The following is a 21,761-nucleotide window of genomic DNA, read 5'->3' on the forward strand; positions in this document are numbered from 1 at the left end:
GACAAAGACCAGTGAAAACAAATCAGAGACGGTGACGACCAATTTTTACACAACCTTTATGTCTCTTACATAGCCCAACTAGATTTAATTCTTCCAATTTTATGCACGCTCTGACATAAAACCGCCCAAATGCGCCATTGTGTACATATCTTCCCATTTTAGTAGTCTTTCTCTAGCATTTGAATTTTTTTTAGTAAATTTTATATACACTGACAGTATATACATTATCAAGATTGAATACATAACACATGAGCAAAATTTGAATTTTAAATTTAAATTAAAATAAGTTGTTATGTATTCAATGGTGATGGTTAGGGGTGAGCAAACGATGCATATTCGGTAATTCGGTTATATGAATTCGGTAAATTCGGTTATTGGACTTACAGAAATCTAAACCGCTTTCAAATCCGAATTGGAGATACCCAAATTCATTCAATTCCGAATTTGAATTCAGAAACGGTAATGAATTCGGGTTAACCGAATTCATCTTAAAAAAAAATTTGCTGAATCCTTTAATTGTAGTTTCCGACCTAATTAAAATAATAAGTATTATAGTTATACTTAAATATAGTTATGTATTATACCTATACTTATTAATTATTATCTAATTCTAGTCATCATGTATAAAATAATAAGTATAATAGTTATGTTATGTATTGTTGTATATTTGTATTATTATAGTCATATAACAATTAACAAATACTAGAATAGTATATTGTACATTATTATATATTATTATTATCATAAGTACATGATAATACCATATACTAACTATTATTAATAGCATTTACCTATATAATATAATAATATATTAGTAGTATATACTAATACTAAACCAATTTTTTATAAACGAATTCGAAATCGGTTATTACCAAATTCATAATCTCATTACCTATTTCATATCATATTAGAATTCGGTGAATTCGATAAATACCACTTTTGTACCAAATTACCAAATACCCGATTTCAAATTACCAAATTGAATTTGAATTCGGGTATGAATTCGATACATACCGAATTTGCTCACCCCTAGATGGTGTATACACTGTCTGTGTAAAAAATTAATCTTTTTTATTTTGGATATTTAGCATTTGAACTTCGATTTATTTATGGTGCACGGATAATTAGCCAAATGCCATCATTAAACAACAAATATAGGATTATCCCACTAAACTCATCCACAATGAGAAGAAACATGTATGCTTATCGTTTCTTTGTAGTCTAGGAATTTGAAATTTGTACAAGATGACAATATGACATGCTCAGAAAGAACAATAATATACCTATCAGTTTTCAAGAATTCTAAATGGATCTTTTTCCACTAACAATAGGAAACTTACGTGCTATAATATAATTAGTGGTCTAGAATTAACAACTTTGAAGTTTTTGACAAATATGCATATCAATTTCAACAATTCTAAATGGATCTTTCTCCACTAACAATAGGAAACTTATGTACTATAATATCATTAGTGTCTCAAAGAAGGTCCACGGAGAATCCAGAGTGACACCTTTTTTTTTTTTTTAACAATCGAAATTCACATGCATAAATAGTGCTATTGTTTGAAGTCCCCCTCATTCTCATTTTTTAAATGTCTACCACAAATCCTATCCATTGAAAAGTTTTATTTGATTTCTCCAAAAAAAAAAAAAGTTTTATTTGAGGATGTCTCAACATTTTCTTCCTCTTATTAATTGCCCCTTGTTTTAATTTCACATAGAGATGGGACCGTAATTTATAAGTGCCAAATAGTCTACCAACCTAACTCCTTGGGGAATTAATTTCTGGATAATGACCTATTGGCAATTTATGTATCTACCAGTCAGTTGAAGTCATGTCACCCAAATCTCCAAAGATGATTTCTTGATAACCTATTAGAATGCTATTGTTTGTATTTTAGTGATCTAAGTCAATCGCAATAATATGTTAGTGTTTCTTTTTTCTTCTCTTTTTTTTTTAAATTTTCCCAATCTGGATGTATAACTTACCAAAAGATTTCAAGTATCAACTACCAGTCTAACACAATACATCATGATTGTTTTCATAGGAAAAATCTTTAAAATGGAATCTGGCAGTTTTGGGCTTTTCATGCCTCCTGGATGCCATTTATCTTGACTTACAAAAACTTTTACGAGATTGAGTCTTCAAGCCTTAAAAATCCCAGGAGCCAGGATTTGCTGCATGGAAATGATCAAGACTTACATTGAAAAAGTCAACAATAATATGTACTATATGTGAAAATTGTTAAAATATCTCTTAAATGTTACCCTATAACATTTTAAAATATCCAACAAGAAGTATCCAAGTTAAATGAGATTGCTAGTAGTCCAATAGTTTGAATGATATAAGGAAAAGGCATTTGATTCATATGTACCACAAATTCTCCTCTAAATATTCAATGATCTTTAAGTGGTGGGCATATATTTTCTGTAGCTAATCCATTTTGATTCAGATGGTCCCTCTCCATTTTCTGATATTCCGATACTCGCCCCTAGGAAACAAAGTACTACCTAGTTCCTTGCCATTTCTAGAGAAAACCAGCAACAAGACCAATGCTGATTAAACTGTGGGTGCTGTCCTATTTTTGTATCACATTCATATCTGCTAATAGAATAATTTTTACTTCATTGATCTTGTACCCACTTAAAACAGTTTTTTCAAGAAACCATACGAATACAGTGGATATGGTAAATTAAAAGCACCAACTAAAATGTCATTGAGGACTTGGTTTAGCATTGAGATAATCAACGAATGAAGCATAAAAAATTAGAAGTTTAAGTCTAGCAATTGTAAAGTTAATCCAATTCTCCCGTGATTTATCCCATTATTTACGAGTTCATTGTAACAGTTCGAGTTTGTAAAATTGAAGTGGATAAACTTAAAAAAAAAAAAAAAAACAAAGGACTTTTCTGACGGTTCAATAATGTATCTAAAATCACATCTAACTCATTACATGAATACACGCTGGGACACATCTCTTGTATGTAAAAGTTTTTAAAATTATTTTTTACTTTTGTTAAAAAATTAATGCATAAGACCTTCTTAATGAGTGCTACTTGGGCAACTGTTAGCCAAAACCCAAAAAAACAAGAGTACTACAAACAAACATATAGCAATTCTCCTACTTCGATTGTTTTGCAATTGCGTAGGAAGATTGGCTTGATCAATATGCTTTTTATAGGTACTCTGAATCATTTTTACATGTGTTTACTTGGGCAATTACTGGACCCCTCTGCTTGCTGGTATTGTGGTGCATCATGCAAGTGAGAGGTTTGGGAACTTACAGAGTATCTGTTTTTTGCCAGCATTGACTCACTAAGGATTTACTACTATTAGACGTCTCGTATCTCTTCATTTTTTGGGGTTAATCTTCTCCACCTTCCATGTCTAGAGTAATTGCTAGTTTTGCTTCTTTCGTGTATTGGAGAGTGTTTTCAAAATTGGCATTTCTTGGTAATGAATTTGAAGCAGAACATAGAGGGGTTAAACAATAATGAATGAGGTGCTGAGAAGCTTCTCTATTTAATCTTATTGGATCCGTTGGTCAAAAAACACACATTCAGTTTTTGGACTATCAACCTAAAAAAACCAAACACAAGATTACCAGTAAGCATTAAAAAACTTAACAATAAGAGAAAAAGGACAAAATGCAATAACAGTCAAATCTGATCATTAATTTTTCCAATAATAGATGGATACTGTAAAAAGTAGTAGCAAGGGCATACTGGAGTTTAGAAATGGCTGAATTGATCTCAGTGCACCAGGTGATGCTGGAATTGTCTTCACAGTCCACCCCCATGAAATAGGGACCAGTGAGGCTCTGTTTCTTCAAGACTCATCTCTTCATTTTCCACTGAAATTGTTACTGCTGTACTGAAATCAATTGGCAGCACAAAAATAGAGAATTTCAGGGCATCATCTGTAGTTTTATAGCTTTTTTACCATAACTAAGAGTGTGAAAATTGGTCCCCCTGAATAACTCCATCATATACCAGACTAATTTCTTTCTCTGGCGGATAATTTATATTTATACCTCAAGTATTAGTGCAAACAGTTAGGGCACCAACTTACAGCAAAAATTTTTGAAAAGACAGTAGTAATTAGTAAACTAGCATCAATGAAGCCATGTTACAATTTTCAGATCCTGCCACAGCTAATTCTACAATATGTGCTCTGAGCCCTCAGTCAGGCAACGTGGTCAAGTATGATCTCCTATCTATTAAATGACTTCAAGAAATCATCTGAAAGCAAGCTATAATGAACAGAATTAGAAGCCTTTAACAAGGCCAACAACGGAAATTTTCCAGAGCTTCAGAGCGCATATATTCACTGACCAAGAAATAATTACCTCAAGCCACGTCATAGCTGATAAAAACTTACGTTGAGATGCTCAAACCTTCTAAACTCTGCATTTTCTCAGCAAAGGTGATATTTCTTTAGCACAGACAGGAGCAAAATCAGTTCACAACAGAAGGGAGAAATTACATTCGAAGAGGAGAATTATGTATGACTCAGGCATTTCCTATGTCAAAGGGTCGAATTCTCTTCCTTGGCTCCGAGGAGTTCAACAGCTGTCCTCTTTTAGGTTCATCAGGATGAATTTTTAATACTTTAGAATTTTAGTGAAACAATGATTGATCATAAAGCAACGCAGGGTTCCAGGCAGGCCAAAGACTGTTCAAATAAATGCAAAATGCAGTAGACAGCCATATGGATCTATTTGGTTTTATTTGCCTTTAGTATTTTCTCGTTGTATGATAATCATGTCTCAATTTAGACACGAATTCAAGGTCAAGTGATAATTAAAAAGACAAACACTAAGGAAAGGGATGTAAAACTATCTCATAACCATCATAATTGAAAGTACTCACGCCTGCAACAAGCATATATTCAACCCAAAGTAACACATCTGTTTATGGTGAAGTGTACTCTTCAGCATAGGGGCTTTACTTACAGCTTTTCTGCAAGGAAGCACATTCACATTCGAAAATTACAACGTAGAACTCTTAAGGATGACACATGTTACACTTATCCAGGAGAGAAATGTGTTGCATCCAGTGCAGTAAACCAGTAAGAGGCAATGCAATCTAACTAAATCCAAAATTTTGCTTTATCTGATTTTTACACAATTATCAAATCTTCCAGACTTACTGTAGCTATAATGCCACAAGCTAAAGGTAAAAGCATATCAAAACCCAAGAACATCCAGTTTTCACCTGCATCCAGTGGGAGAAGTAAAGACTGCAGAAAAAGCTGATTTTTATCAGTTAATCAAGCAGCAAACATCCTTCAGGTTGGTGGTATTGCTCCACTGAAGGATCGTTGGTTTCCAGAGAAGAAAAGAGCTGCAAAGACTGCAATGGTCCACAGCAAGAAGCTCAGAACAACAAGATTGGCTTTTTTGGCCATGAGTTCATTGAAGCTGTCCTTCTCCTCAGGCAACTGAATGAACTCTTCAACAACGAGATTAACCAAAGCATCCAAAACCTTCTTAGTTTTCAAGTTCGTGCCTCTTGACTTTATAGCTCTGTTAAGAAGTTTCACTACTAGCTCTGCCTCAACACTAGTTAAGCTCCCTGTTTCTGAATTCATAGTTGTAGATGGATCAGTTGTGTCTGTAGCTTCTTCGTGCTCATCAGACATGGTTATTGATGACAGAGGGGAGAGATCAGATGAAGCAACAGTGGCCAATGCAAGTGAAGTGTCTGGACTCAATAAATCAATTCCATTCTGTACCAGAAAAACATTTTAAATCAGCTCAATAATTCTAAACTCGTAAAACTCTTCCATCAGCAATTATGCAAGCTCTAACTAACAAGTAAACATTCTCTCAGGTCTCCTAAAACACGCTAGCCATCAAAAGCCCCATGCAGTAGAATCAAATAACAATACACGAATCTAAGGGGGGAAAATTAGTCACAGAAATGCTGTTTTAAAGAAAATTTGCATCATGAAAAATTGAAAAGCATCCAAAGTGTTTGAACTCCAAACTACTCAAATGGTTATAACAGCAAATCACAAGTATTTAATCACCAAAAATTCCCTCTGAAAGCAGCAGAAATAACATCACTTTTCGAGGAGACAGATCAAGCAGAAAAAATAAAATAAACAAGAAACAAAAAATAAAGAGAAACAGAATACAAAGATACAGAGATTCCGAATCAGCGGTTCTCGGCAAAACTTGATCCCCAGGCTCTAATGAATACTGATAGAGCTTTTCATTTGAAAAATTAACAATAAACTGATATTACATTTGCAATTAGAAATATATAAGTACATAATTGTATAAACAATCCAACAAAGTATTGTCAGAATTTTCCTCTCAGAGTCCATAAATATCTCCCTTCCAATCGCCAAGATGATGAGCAAAAGAAAAGTAAACAATACAAGCGACAATGATTGTCAAGCAGAATCAAAACATTTTTATTCTTTTCTTTTTCCCTTCTCTGCTGTTTTACATTCATCAAATCACTTTGCAGTCAGAGACACAATCAATTGTGAAATCAACATTTACCACTTGAAAGCTCAAAACGAAATGTAGCTAGAAAAAGCAAGATTTTCGAACAACCTCAGCTGATTCACTGAGAAGATTCTCGTCCGACTTCTCCATGATCGAAGCGAAATCGTTCCAGTCCTTTGGTGATTCAGAAAAGAAACCCAAACTTTCGGAACTTGAGCTCTTTTTCTCATTCTGCAAGGAAATTGAATAACAACTGAAAGAATTCCAAAACTAAAAGCGACAATCCAATCCGATGAATGGAGATTGATCGAGAGAGAGAGAGAGAGAGAAATTTAAGTTTTACATTAGCAATTTTAACCTGCCGTACCTTGAAACGGCGATCGGAGATCGATTTTCGGCGATCTGCAACCGGCTGATTTTTCTGATGCGTCATCTCTGCGTGTTTTTGTGTGAGACTGTGTGTAAGAGGAAGGAGTTGGTGGCGGTAAGGATTGAATTTGAACTGATGGAAAGGAAATTTATAGGCGAACGGAGGTGGTGTGGGCTCCATTGGGCCCAGATTGACACAGGCCCAATAGAAGTTTTGTTTTGCATTAGTTACACTAAAAGGCCCAGAACTAGGCACTACATCTCACTTTAAATTTGTTTGTCAAAAATTAAGACAAAAGAACCATCAAATAAAGAGGAGTAGTCCAATAGCAATTGGAGAGCATGCAACTTCACACATCCCCTAGCCATTTATTCTTTTTGGTGACAACACTCTAATTGCTACAGTACATACATCAAATTTTTACAGTACATTTTTTTATAAAAATTCAAGAAAATTGCAATTCAAATGGGACCTAAATTTTCATTAATTATTTATCAAGTATTGTAAAAATTCAATACATAATCAATTTGTGTGGTAAATTAAAGCACCAAATTTCCAAGTGCTCAGTATCTTGGCCTATGCATGTGTATATCCAAGCTAATGTTATTGAAGTTATTAGGACAGTGAAATGTGGTCTAGTTGGAAAAATATTTCACCTATAATCAAGAGATTATAGGTTTGATTTATCAAGAGGGTAAGTGAAAAACTACTATTGATCCTGTTTAAAGAAAAAAGTTATTAGGAAAATTTGAGAAATTGGAAAAAAAAACACTAGAAATGCTAAATGACAAATATATTGATTTTTTTGAAAGGGTATTTTACATTGTTTTTTCCAAATTAAAAGAATATTTTTATACTCAACTATCTGCAATGGTGTTGTTCCTCGTACAATTGAACTTAATCTTTGACTATCTTTGATCCTTGTGTTATGAGGTTATTTGCATTCTGACCATTAACAGTGCTCCTTCCCAATATTTACTTTCCATCTAGTCGCTCCTAAAGTGCTAAAATAAAGACTCAAGGAAGGAAAAAAAAACCCTATTAAGAAATTCTGAAGAAAAAAATAAAAGGAACCTTGTACAATAATTTGTAGACTATCCCTTTTTAAGTATTATAAAATAGTAAACAGAAATCTAGTAGAAATTTCTGAAATCAAGATCACCTTGCATTCAAGTAACAAGAAGCCAAAAAAAAAAAAAGGATTGAAATGAACATTTAATACTACAAGAGGGGGGCGTTTTTACTTACAAACTATGAATAAACGAGCAAGTTACTATTGATCTCATTATATAGCTTGTCGAACCAATTCAATTCATCCTTGTTTAACGAGCATCAATTATTAAAATTTGTGGTATATAATTTCTGGCAATCTATTGATCCTGGAAGCACATGAGCCTATGAGGAAAGACCCTGAAATCTTCTATTCATCTCAGATCGGAGCAAGATGGTGTGGCCAAATGCTTGTGAAACAGTAGTATCATGAATTAGAAAGAATTGATGAGTGGTTTCATTCATGATAGAAAATCATAATAGAAGTCGGTCTAATGTCATTTTACATAGCCAAGATACGCACTTCACGCGGGCGGCTATTCTGAATTCTCGGACTCGGTGGCACTTGTCAGCATGGTCAGAAAATTCAACCTTTGAATTTTCTTTGAGATATATTAGAAGTCATTTTCTCATAAATAAAGTTTGCCTTTTCAAAGCTGAGGGAAGGTTGCTTATAAATGAGTTAACATAGGTTAAAACCTTAGCCTTTCTTAAGCAAAGTGTGTATATTTTAAAGCCTTGTATACTTTGATTGAGATTGTTGTCCAAAAACGAAAACAGAAGAAGTTCTCTTGCCTTGAGAGGTGTGTTAGTAAGATGAAACAAACTCATAAATCTGCTTTTTAACAAACAAAATAGAAAGAACCCTAATTCTAATTCTGTGAGTTAATTGTTTCCGCATAATGATTTCATTCTTTTTTTTTCCATATTTTGAAAACAATAAGAGTAAATCTTATATACACTGTCGGTGTATACACTATTACGGTCAGATGAATGACATACGAGCAAAATTTGAATTTGAAATTCAAATTTTACACATATATTATATATCTAACGGTGATAGTATATATAAGATTAATCCAAACAATAATACAATAATTCTACAATATGGTACGAGGTTCCATCTTATATTTGATAGCCATAAGAAGAACAGTAATAATATGTAACGTGTACGATGTAACTATCTTATCTTTGACATGGACTAGTGAAAGTGAAACTTGACGATTGTCCGTATTTTCATTTTCCATTCCCACACTCAAGATATGGATGAGTTATGGAGAGGATGACTCTATAGATATGACGGGTTACGTAAGAACTAACGACTCAAACATCGTTTTGGCTAGAAACATTTTCCTCGTACTTGTTTGTCTCTTCTCTTTTCTTTGCCTTCTGCCTGTGTATATGACGGCTGCCAATGTATAGAAAAAAGATGTTAAATGTTTTTCTTTTATCAACAGTTATTATCGCACTTCGACTACTAAGTAGTAACTCACAAAACCACGAAATTATTTTAGATAAGAAGTGACAACTCAAACTCGATGATGTTTTCGGCCGGAAACTTTTTCTTGTACTTGTTCTTCTCTTCTCTTGTCTTTGCTTACCGCCCGACTTGTTGATGTAATGGATGCACAAGTACATAATAATGCAGATGTTTGTATTATACAAATTTCACTGAGAAGGTGGAGATGAAAATGACAATCTTGAGACGTGTTTGGTACTACTCTTACAACTTTTTGGCTTCCAGAAAGAATATATGATCGGATTCACCGCCACAGTCATGAAGCCGTTCCCAGATTTCTATAATGTCTTACCATTCTGTCTTCTTATTTTCCTAGTTCATAGTTGTTCCAATTGGACTATTTGGTTATTCCTTCGGAAGCCAATTGATGGGGGCATGCCAACACTTGGATGGACCTGGTCTACGACGCCACACATGGACCCAGTGGTGCATAAGTTTCCACATCATCCTTGTATAATTTTTTGGGATAATTTCAGAAACCTCTCCTGGGGTTTCTGACAATTGCAAAGACCTCCTCTCAAGTATATTAAATTACACTTACCTCCCTTGCTTTTACTATTTATATAATAATATAGGCCCAAAAATCCTAAACTACCCTTTTTGTACAAAACTAAAACAAAAATTATTTTGCCAATTGCTTTCTTTCATATTTCAACCAAACTCACTGTACTAACAAACTAGCCTAACAACTAGTCTAATTCCAAATTCTAAACCCAAGCAATTCCATCATCATAGTCATAAAATTGCTTCACCCAAAGCATGCGTTCAATTCTGAAGTTTCATTCCATTCTTCAAAAATATTCTCACCATATGGTTCTATGAAACGGTCAAACTCACAATCAACTGCCCTTATGTTTGCATAATCTTCAACATAGGATGCCATGGTTTGTTTCCATATAAGTGGCTTAACTCCTACTACATCAGCTACATTATGACCTTGACAAAAATCCTTGGGGGAGATTTAGGCATGGATGAGATTAATCAAGTTTAAGAAAAGGAAATGCTTCATTATGACTATAGAGATCTTCAAGAAATTCATTTTGCCAAAAATCAAAATTCTATTTATAACTAATCACACCCCAAATTTCAAACCTAATGTCCACACCTTCTCAAAACAAAATAATTTAACCTACCATTAAATCTTCAAACATGTTAACGTCTTAAATACAGATAAAAAACTCTATCTCCGTAGCTAAACCACAACCAACAATTATCAAGCATAAAAAGAAATATAAATGTATTTATTAACATCTTAAAAAGTTTTTTGGATAGATGATAGACAAATTAGCAAATTTACCAATTTTAGTCCATCTTCTTCTTTTAGCCAATGATTGCATTATTTGTTCCATTATTATTGTGTGCCTCTTCATCTCCCTTTAATTTGACCATGAAATCGAATCTAATCCTTCAATTAAACTTACGATTTTGCAATTCCAAAGAGAAGAAATGAGGAATAGAAATATATAATAAAGTTTGAGGAGTCACTTGTAGTATGATTGGCTGCAATTATAGGCAATAGTTGGTGATAATTTGAGAGCGAGTTATAGGAGAAAGCGGTTGATGGATGAGAATCGAATAATAGCAAATGAGAGAGAATCGTTGTTAGCTGTAACTTATAAATAAAATGGTCGAAGAGGTCAGGTTTCTTTTTCCTTTTTTTCTTAATTTCATTTCATTATACTATAAATTATTTAATAAGTGAAGGTCATTATAGTCATTTTATTGTGATAAGGGAGGTTATTGTAATTTGTAAAACTTGAGGGGAGCCGAGTGAAATTGTCATAAACCTCAAGGGAGGTTTGTGAAATTATCCCTAATTTTTTATATCCAAAATGCTGTGTAACCCAAACGAACCTTACCCTGGTTAGACAAAAAATGGCGTAAAATGAAGTTTCAGGTGGTCGTCAAAATTCAGAATTCGACATCCAGAGTTGCTCAAACCTCTCTAAAGCTCCAACATCGATTCTGCATAGGACGTTTCAGTCGTTAATCTGTCTCCAAAATAGTATTACTTTTTGTATAAATCAGTTCCGTGCTTTGAAGGGTTCATCTTCAATTAGTTAGTTTGCAGTATATACCGAATATGTTCTTCTGCTTTTCTTCTTCTTCTTCGTCTTTTTTTTTTTTCCTTTTTTCTGTTGGACTTTTGACGGATAGATTTTCTGCAATTCAAGAAGCTCCTAAAATCACTGTTTAAGAAAAGGTAAAACTTTTCCATACTCTTAACTTCATGCCATCTTCTCTCTCCAATCAAAACTGAAAACAGGATTTTGGTTTTAAGTTAGACAATTTTGTTTCAAATACTATGAACTTTTGAAGCATCCTCCCACCAGCAACTAACCATAAATAGATTCATCTTCCTCTTCATTTCCTTCAAGAAACATAAAACTTACAGGGTGGTTTTTAAAGATTTAGAATCGAATTGAGGAGTAATAGGCTTTGTTTGTGTTTGAGTATTTCTTTAACTCTCCATTTGTCTTTGTCTAGAATGCAATAAAGATTTTATTTTGTCAAACCAGGAAAAAAATTATCTAAATTTTAAAATGTGATTGAGTCTTGAGATGGTAGGAAAGAAAGGGAATGGTGATTAGCTTGTATCTAGGAGCCTTGGATTGCAGCTTGTTAGGTGGCCTTGTCAAACAGCTGAATGCTGTTGGCTTTCTTTCTTCATTTGCATTTAATTGCTCTACCTTATATTTTATCATTATTCCAGCTACAGGACTTGGCTGGCTTTGGCTTTTGAGAACGGAGGTGAGACCCTCCTTCTTCTCAGGTGCCATTGTGAGATATGACGAGGTCTTCTACTTCTAGGGCTTTTCGGGGTTAAGAGGCGGAGGAAGATTAGAAGAGTAGAGAGAAGTAAAGACTGAAATAGTTAAGTATACAATAGTTTGACAAGAAGAAGGAAGAGAAATTTCTTTTGTTCACATTAATAAGACAATTTCACACCACTCGGTCTGCAGGTGGGGCTGTAGATTGAGCCTACAAGTTTTTGGCCGTAGAATGGACTGAAAATTGACTAAGACGGAAAACAGTCAAAAAACCAAAAAAAAAAAAAACCAATATAAAATATGGCTTGACATGCTAAAAATTTTACCATTGACACAAAATTCAAGAGAGCATGTTTATTTCATTTCAAATAAAACTGAACGTGTATTGTAACTGTCTTCTACCACACAAATAAAAGGGTATGCTAGATGTCCGGGTTTTATACCCTTGTGATATATTGGTTAATTAAATTGAGGATAGAGAAAGAAATATTAGTCACAATTTTGGGTTTTTTTCAGGTGGGAAACAGTTTGAATGGGTTCGACTTTAATCATCAATATATGTCGAACGTATGCCTCTAAAACTGGGAGTTTTTATAAATCGTTCATCAACACAGTTCTCACGACGTTAGCAATCAGATTATAAATCGCTTACAAACACAGTTTTCACATCAACAGTTGGATTTGAACACACAATCTTCTGTGAGAAGATGGTCTGTTCTCACCAATTGAGTCAACTTGTATCGGCACTCTTTAAGTCTTTACAATTCGTGATACGCAAACTTAAAGACACTTGGGCTGAACTCGAAACATGTCATTATGATAACTCTCACTTACAAAAAACTTAACAACTAAATGTAAAGTTAACTCAAAATCAATGAAATAAGACTCAAAATTGGAACCTTCAATATATTGAATGTTCATCTTACTTGTCACTTTTCTACGTTATGTTAAATACTTTCAAGTGCAAAAAATCCACTATATAGGTCCTGTTTGGAATGTAAGTTTTTTGGGAGTTTGTCTAAAACTTTACTGTAACTTACTGTAGAAATTTTTTTAAAAAAAAATTGAAATGTGTAGATTTTTTAATATTTTGAAGTATATAGTTTAAAAATTTTAAAAAAATTTTTGAGGTTACTGTAACTAAAGTTTTTAAAAAATTTATAACAGACAAACTTGACAAAAAACTTATGGATTCCAATTATTGAGAATAAACCGTGTTCTCTCAGAATGTGTGAAAACGCGAAACCTACGTCCGAGCAGTAGCACCACATGTTAGGCACTTTCACTTTAAACCTTGACTGCAAAAAGAAGTAAATCTTGACTACTATTTCTTTTCCATAAATTTCTGCTAAAAAAGTTGTGCTTTACTAATGGAAGCATATATTCAACTTCAATTCAACTCGAAAAAAAAAAATGAAAACCAAAAACTCGTATGATTGACTTCGACTTTGAATTAATCACGCAACAATTCTTTTTGCACAAGTGTAGAGTGTAGACCCTACCCCATGCAATGCACGTTATTCATGGAAACGAAGAAACAGAGTCTTCCTTTCTTTGTGAACGGTAAATTCCATCGTCATCAGACTGATGAGTGGCAAGATGACGCACCCTAAAGCATAAAGCACGATGAGATAAATTAAAGCTATATTTACATATTCTAAAACGACCTTGACCTGACGCCATAGTGCCAATAAAGAAAGCAATACTTGATGAAGTCTGATTCGTCTAGAAAAAGGAAAAAGATGGTTTCGTTGCCAAATGAATGGCAGTTTTCTGGTAATTAATATTGTAGTTTAATCGACATGTATTCTATTTTTCAATATGAGGAGAAAGAACGAGTTCCAATCCGGGAATACAATACCAAACATCTCCTAGCCAGATTTACCTCTCAGGACATGATCTATGAAGCATGTAATTTTACTTTTCAATATTTTTTCCTTTTGTGATTTTACTTTACACATGATTGTGAGATGGTCCACAACAGAAGTTTGCTTACAAGTAACCTCTTCAGGTAATATCCTCACAGAGGAGATGGTATCTTAATTCCTAGTTAGGAATATGTAGTTTTCACCGTGAAGAACTTGATAAGGGTGCTGAGCACTTAGTCGCGTGTTAGCTTGAAGTCTTGAACCACTGATTGCAAACGATCAACGATCATCTCGACCCGTTTTGTCAATTCAGCGTATTAGCCACCATGTGTTCTTATTTTGTCTTGCTTTGAAAATTTTTAGAATTTCATAAAAATGAAGTACTTCACCTGAATTATCTGTAATAAAGAATAAATAAAAAACGATGGGTTCATAATGGCACCTCAGAAGCTGTTAATGAGCAAAGAAGGGTTGTTAAACTATTCTCCTTTTTTCCCCTATTTAGTAAATAAAATGGAAAGGTTTGTAGGCAGGCAACTTCCCATTTCTGACTACCCAACTGTTAAGGATTAGTTCATCCAATTTTATCAATTTTCATGAGCCAAAGTATGAAACGATATAAACCAACTGAAGCTAGTGTTGAGAGTGATGGAATTAACCAGAAGTACTTTGATGGGACAAATTTCATACACATACATACCTTATAGTTAACTTAAAAATTTTTAAAACTTTTTGAGGGTGAAAAAGATTTTAGTTGTGAAGGGTAAAATAAATCTTATCCTCCCATAGTTCAACAATTTTTTACATAACTTATCTATAGTTTCAAAAGTTGTACATAACTCCTTTATTGTTTAGACTAAAGTGTTAAGTGATAGAAATGATCATCTGTAACGAAACCTAAGGACATGTTAAAGATTATCCTTACTTATAAATTGAAATGATTGAAATGACCAAAATTTATAAATATAATATGCATGGCACTTTAACCCCTTCTAATTTTGTATTTTTTTCACATAATCTCTGATGATTTAATTTTTTACCACATGAACCCTTATGATTTTCAAATGATATACATAATCTCCCTATGGTTAATAAATAATTTTTAATTTTATAGAGGAATACTTTTGATATTTTAGTTGACTCGATTATGGAATACAAATTCCATTACCTTAACACTTTAATACAAACCATGAAGGAGATATGTATAGTTTTGAAATTATAGAAGGATTATGTAAAAAAAAAATGCTAAACCATAGGGGGATAAAGTATAATTTACCCTATTATTAAAAACTTTCAGAAATTAACACGGTAAAACCATAAATTTGTAGAACTTGAGAAGGGGGGGGGGGGGGGAGCCCCCTCCAGGCTCCACTCTTGAGTGTTAAACCCTCCACTGTTACTGACAAGAAGCTTCTCAATTTATTGCCACTAATTTTCTTGATGTTGATAGCACTTTTTTATGTACCTGGTCGTTTCATGTTCCCTTTTCTCGGGTTAAGGCCATTTGCTGACTTAACATCATGTAGCTTGGTCTCTCTTATTTGGAAGTATAGTTTCTTGACAAATGGGGGAAACTGTTGTTCCATTGGAAAGGATGAGAAAGAAAGTTTGAATCAAAAAGCATTCAATTCAAAAACCAGCGAGTCATAGTCAAATGCACTTTTGTTTTGTTTCATTTTTATTTTTATTTTTTTGTATCGAGAAACGATAGTATACACTATTTCTTTTTTAGCTTCTTACACAGTTCAGTGCAAATGCTGTGCTAATAATAAGTGAAAAAGGTGCGCAAAAAATTGTTTAGTTCGAAAATTTTTTGGGACAAAATTAATACTATAGCACATTTTAAGATGTAATGTATGCTATGTAATAAAATAATTAGAAAACGTATAAGATAAATATTTATGAAAAATATAACATTTTGATCCAAAAATAGCAATCCAAACAGGGGTGCATAAAAATCATTTCCGTATAGCTAACATGGGTAGACATCGGTGTATGGGTCATGATATTTACCAACCATTTTTAGTTCCTTGCACACCTTTTGGTTCTGAAATAGGGAGCATGTATGGTAGACGAAATCCGTAATAGGTAAAAAAGATGTAAAAGTTTCCCGTGCCCTAAATTATATTCCTCAATTGTGTGATTGTTCAAACTAAGATCATAGTTCTCTAATCAAATATGAAAAATAGCGTGAAACAGACCTCGAAATAATAAAAAGGCAAACATTTAGCTTTTATCCTAGCCTTGAACCAAATTTTTTTCTTTCTTTTCTTTTTTTTTTCTTTTCAAAATTCATCTTTTGACCTTGAGCCTAATTAATGCACAATCAAGTTGAACTTAAATTGATTTTCTTTTTTAAGCTCAGGGAGAGAATTCAAGCCGAAGTTCAAAAACTCGAAAAAGATTTAATACTCCTTTAGCGTTCAGCCTTTCAAGCTCAACACGGCTTTAGCTTGTTACCTTTTATTTCTTGGTAGCTAGTTATACCACCTATTATGGTTGGTCTGGTCATTGATTTTGAGCATTATTTGCTTTTAGATTAATCAAATTCGTCATCAATTCTCTCAACATTAGACATGATCCTCTTGAAACTTCTCGAAAATAATTAACTGTCATTTTTTGTCTCATAATGTCAATGTTCTTTTGAAAATCCATATTGTTGTTTGTGGTAACTCTGAAATTCGTAGAGTTTCAGTACATTTAGAATACGGTAAGTAACGAATATGGCTTGTCCATCGATTTGTAGCATGCTTCGGTCTACACAAAAAAATTCAAGTTAGCAATACTTGTAGCGTACACTTTTGTTGTTATACTTTACGTTCAAAAGGAAAAATGAAGTGATTAAACACTTAAATCTCTTGATCAATGACATGTCTGAGTACATACTGGATATAGCAGATCGGAAACATTACAAATTAAGGGTGCGTTTGATAAAATTGAAATCTGAAATCTGAAGTTTAAATCTATTAAGTTATTGAATTGTTAAGTATTAAATCTAATACATTTGAGTGCATATCACATTCAGTGATAAGTGAATAGTTTATTACTTAATTTTGGGAGTAAATTTTGTTTAGAAAATTTAGTGTCACTTTAATTAATTCAAATGTTTAATTTTTTGTTATCAAACCGTTTGAATATATTAAGATCTAAATCCATTTAATTTAACTGCTGAACTGAGTTATCAAACAGGGTCTAAGTTTTGTCCAGTTCAAATTAGTTCATATAATTTTTACTATATTTGGTGTAAATTCGTACAATTTTAATATCGTCGCCAACCTAGTCGTATGAGTTGACAAATTTAAATTTACAATACTCATGTCGTATGAGTTTATACCAAAAGAAAAGTCATAAGAATTACACAACTGATTTAAATTGGACAAAATCAATTTGTGAGGCTTTTGATCCACATATAGTAGGGTTGCAAACGAATCGAGTCGCTCGCGAGCGGCTCGAGTCAAGCTCGAGTCGAGCTCGAGCCGGTTTGAGTCAAACTCGAGCTCGAACTCGAGCTCAGAATATTAAGCTCGTTAGGCTCGCGAGCTTGAGTATATATATATATATATATTATTTTTTTATTTTTATTTAATAATAAAATTAGGTATATTATATTTTTATATTTATATTTTTTATTTTCATAGTAAAATTACGTATATATCCTTAATATTTTATTATTTATTAAGAAAAAAAATATTATTTTATTTATTTTTTAAAAAATAAAATAATTATTTTTTATTTTTTTAAAAATAAAATAATTATTTTTTATTTTTTTAAAAATAAAATAATTATTTTTTATTTTTTTCGAGCTCGACTTGATTCGAGTCGAGCTCGAGCTTGAAAATTGCCGGCTCGTCGAGCTCGAGCTTGGTAAAATTTAGTCGAGACTCGGCTTGATTAGCTCAAAACTCGACTCGACTCGACTCGTTTGCAGCCCTAACATATAGTTTGTTAAAGATAATCTCTACCCCTTCTACATTAGCAGAGTATAATTTTCATTTTGGAAATCTTAAATTATTTGCTTAACATAGAGGTGTTAAAATGAGTGATTTGGTCGAGTTTGGGTGGGGTCATAATTGGGTATTGAGTGTAATTGAATTAACCTGTTTATACCCATTTAATAAATAGATCAAAATGAGTTACTTATTTATACCCATTTAATAAATGGGTATGTGTATACCTAATTACCCAGTTATGACTTACTTAAAATTCTATCTATTTTTTTTTAAAAAAATTGTTAGTATGTTGTTTGATAAGAAATAAGTAACAACATTTTATTATGACTAAATTGGTAGGAAAATCAAATTTATCTGCTTAACACCCACCGAAATTGAATTTAAATGTATAATTATTTTTAAATAAGTATAAATAACTAAACCGAATCAACCCATTATCCACCAATTAAATGTTGGAAACTTTTCAAAATTTATATGATGTACATACATGTAATTAATGTATATTCATTCATGTTTTTGGTACATGTATAGTATTGTGAATGGTTTTAAAATGTACATTCATTTATGAATGTGTTCATGTATATGGGAATCATTGAATGAAAGGATAGATTCGTGTTTTGATCTTAAAGATCATCAGATGCATGAATTAAAGTGCATGAATTTGTACACAATACTTTGAATCTATTCATACAAGTATTTAATGAGTTCTTTTGTTTCTCAAACAATCTTCCTATATAAAGAGATCAAGTAGAGAGTGGTTTGCTGCAGAAAATCACTTTCATACTATTGTATACTCTCTCAAAAGCACTCTTTAGTTCACAAAGGGTTTGTCTTGCTTTGTGCAAGAGTTTAAAATAAACAAACTTCATCTTATCCTAAAGGATATTTGTCCAAATTTATTGTACATTATACCGGACAAATAAAGTCTAATAGAAAGTGATATCTATCATGATTTGAAGCCAATTCTTGTCACCATATTTGCCAGTCCTTTGCAATTTACCCAACAAGCTTTAGGCTTTATTTTATACTCTACAATGGCTGGTACCCTGAAAGATTTGGCATCTAACATTGTCAAACTCGAGAGATTTGATGGAGAAAATTTCATTCGTTGGCAAAAACGTGTTCGTTTCCTTCTCACTGCACTCAAAGTGGTCTATGTTTTGACCACACCAAAACCATTGATTAATCCCAAGGAAGAAACTCTTGAAGGCATCCGAAAACGTCAGAAATGGGAGAACGATGATGAAATATGCCGTGATCACATCCTCAATACTATGAGTGACAACATGTTTGATGTCTACCATTCAATTACTACTGCCAAGGAACTTTGGGAGTCCAAGTACATGCAAGAAGATGCTACAAGTAATAATTTTCTTGTCTCATCTTTTAATAATTATAAAATGGTAGATAGTAAGTCTGTTATGGAGCAATTTAGTGAGATTGAAGGGCTTCTTAATCACTTCACACAACACAATCTACAAATCAATGAAGCCATTATTGTTTGCTCTATAATAGATAAGTTACCACCTTCTTGGAAAGATTTCAAGAGAGACCTCAAACATAAGAAAGAGGATATCTCTCTTGAGATTCTTGCTAAATCTCTTCGAGTAAAAGAGGAAATTCACATGCAAGAAAAGAAGAATACTCAAATCCTTGAAGAGAACAAAGATTCTACTTCAAAAGTGCATGTGATTGAAGAGAGACAAACTGAAAAGTTTCAAGGAAGCAAGAAGGGTCAACAACCCAAGAACCAGTCCAAGAAAAGGAAGAAGGGACAATGCTTCTATTGCAAGAAAGAGGGACATTACAAGTCCGAATGCAAGATTCTTCAAAACAAGAAGAAGAATCAAGAGTCTTCCCAAAACACAAGCAAAAATCTTGTGACAATGATATCTGAAATCAATATGATTGAAGATGATTTTGCTTGGTGGGTTGATTCTGGAGCTACGCGACACATGTAACGTTCTTCAAGTCCATAAAATCGGTGGATGAAAGCACCGTTGTTTACATGAAAAATTCTGCTACAATTCTGGTTCAAGGCATTGGAGAAGTAGAATTAAAATTTACTTCCGGCAATGTTGTAACCTTGACAAAGGTGTTTTATGTACCGGAAGTTAGGAAGAACTTGGTGTCGGGTAGTCTGTTAAATAAATTTGACTTTAGACTTGTGTTTGAGGCTGACAAATTTATTTTGTCTAAAGGTGGTATGTTTGTAGGCAAGGGTTATCTTTGCAATGGTATGTTTAAATTGAATGTATTTGCTATCAGAAATAATAAGATTGATATTCTTTCTGCATATTTGGTTGAGTCTTCTTTTGAATTGTGGCATAATAGAATTGACCATGTTAATTACAAAAGAATACATGAAATAATGAGATTTGATTTGCTGCCATATTATGATAAGATTGAAGGAAAATGCAAAACATGCATGCTAACGAAAATCATAAGAAGTTCATTTCCTAAAGTTGAAAGATCATCTAAAATCTTGGATCTTATTTATAGTGATATATGTGATTTACATGGTACTCCTACTTTGCATGGCAAAAATTACTTTGTGACGTTTATTGATGATTATAGTAGATACTGTCATGTTTTCTTGTTACACTCAAAAAGTGAAGCATTGCAAAAATTCAAAACATACAAATCAGAAGTTGAATTTCGTTGTGAATCCTTTATCAAATGTCTAAGAACAGATAGAGGTGGAGAGTATTATGATATTACCTATTTTGAGTCTGTTGGGATAAAACATGAGGTGACTGCTCCTTATACACCACAACAAAATGGTGTAGCCAAAAGAAAAAATCGTGTATTGACAGAAATGGTTAATGTACTTTTGTCAAAGTCTAGATTAAGTCAAGGATTTTGGAGTGAAGCCTTATTAACGGCTTGTCATATCCTAAATAGAGTTCCTAATAAAAGGAGTTCTATAACCCCTTATGAATTTTGGAATAAAAGGAAACCCAATCTAAACTATTTGAAAGTTTGGGGTTGTAGGACTGTTGTAAAACTCCCAGAACCTAAAAAAAGAAAATTAGGAGAAAGAGGTGTGGAGTGTATATTTTTAGGATATGCACAAAATAGCAAAGCATATAGGTTCATGGTAATTGAACCTAATGATTCAATTTCGGTTAATACCATAATTGAATCTAGAGATGCTATTTTTGAAGAAAATAGGTTCACCTCTATAAAAGATGTTATTCCAAAACCAAATGAATTGACAAAAGATGGTGAAAATGAAGCCATTGAATTGAGAAGGAGCAAAAGACCTAGAAAGTCAAAGAACTTCGGTTCGGACTTTTATATGTATCTAGTTGAAAGAACTAGAGATACAGTGAGCAACCAAATTTCATATTGCTTCAATACTGAGATTGATCCCAAGACCTATGAAGAAGCAATGAACTCACAAGATGCTCCCTTTTGGAAGGAAGCTATTAATGATGAGATGGACTCAATCATGGGTAATAAAACCTGAAAATTAGTAAACTTACCACCTGGTTCAAAACCAATTGGTTGTAAGTGGATCTTCAAGAAGAAAATGAAGATCGATGGAACTATTGATAAGTTCAAGGTCGGGTTGGTTGCCAAAGGGTTCACACAAAAGTATGGTGTGGATTATTTTGACACATATTCTTCAGTAGCTAGAATTGCTACAATTAGAGTGCTACTTGCTATAGTTTCTATCCAAAATCTAGTCATTCATCAAATGGATGTTAAAACAACATTCTTGAATGGTGATTTGGATGAAAAAATATATATGAAGCAACCCGAAGGG

General features: G+C 33.0%; 2 protein-coding genes across 2 annotated transcripts; one reads left to right on the forward strand and one right to left on the reverse strand.

Moving 5' to 3' along the window:
• Positions 1 to 3,646: 3,646 nt before the first annotated feature.
• On the reverse strand, positions 3,647 to 6,938 carry LOC113743437 (uncharacterized). The gene is made up of 3 exons (XM_027271444.2): positions 6,829 to 6,938; positions 6,570 to 6,692; positions 3,647 to 5,731 (listed from the first exon to the last, which is right to left on the reverse strand). Exons 1-3 carry the CDS (start codon positions 6,892 to 6,894, stop codon positions 5,291 to 5,293), a joined length of 630 nt encoding a protein of 209 aa, XP_027127245.1. The 5' UTR covers positions 6,895 to 6,938; the 3' UTR covers positions 3,647 to 5,290.
• Positions 6,939 to 19,023: 12,085 nt separating this feature from the next.
• LOC140007070 (uncharacterized) lies at positions 19,024 to 19,950 on the forward strand. The gene has a single exon (XM_072049774.1). It carries the CDS (start codon positions 19,024 to 19,026, stop codon positions 19,948 to 19,950), a length of 927 nt encoding a protein of 308 aa, XP_071905875.1.
• Positions 19,951 to 21,761: the final 1,811 nt, after the last annotated feature.

This window comes from Coffea arabica, chromosome 5e (genome assembly GCF_036785885.1).
Source record: "Coffea arabica cultivar ET-39 chromosome 5e, Coffea Arabica ET-39 HiFi, whole genome shotgun sequence".
Lineage (NCBI taxonomy): Eukaryota > Viridiplantae > Streptophyta > Magnoliopsida > Gentianales > Rubiaceae > Coffea > Coffea arabica.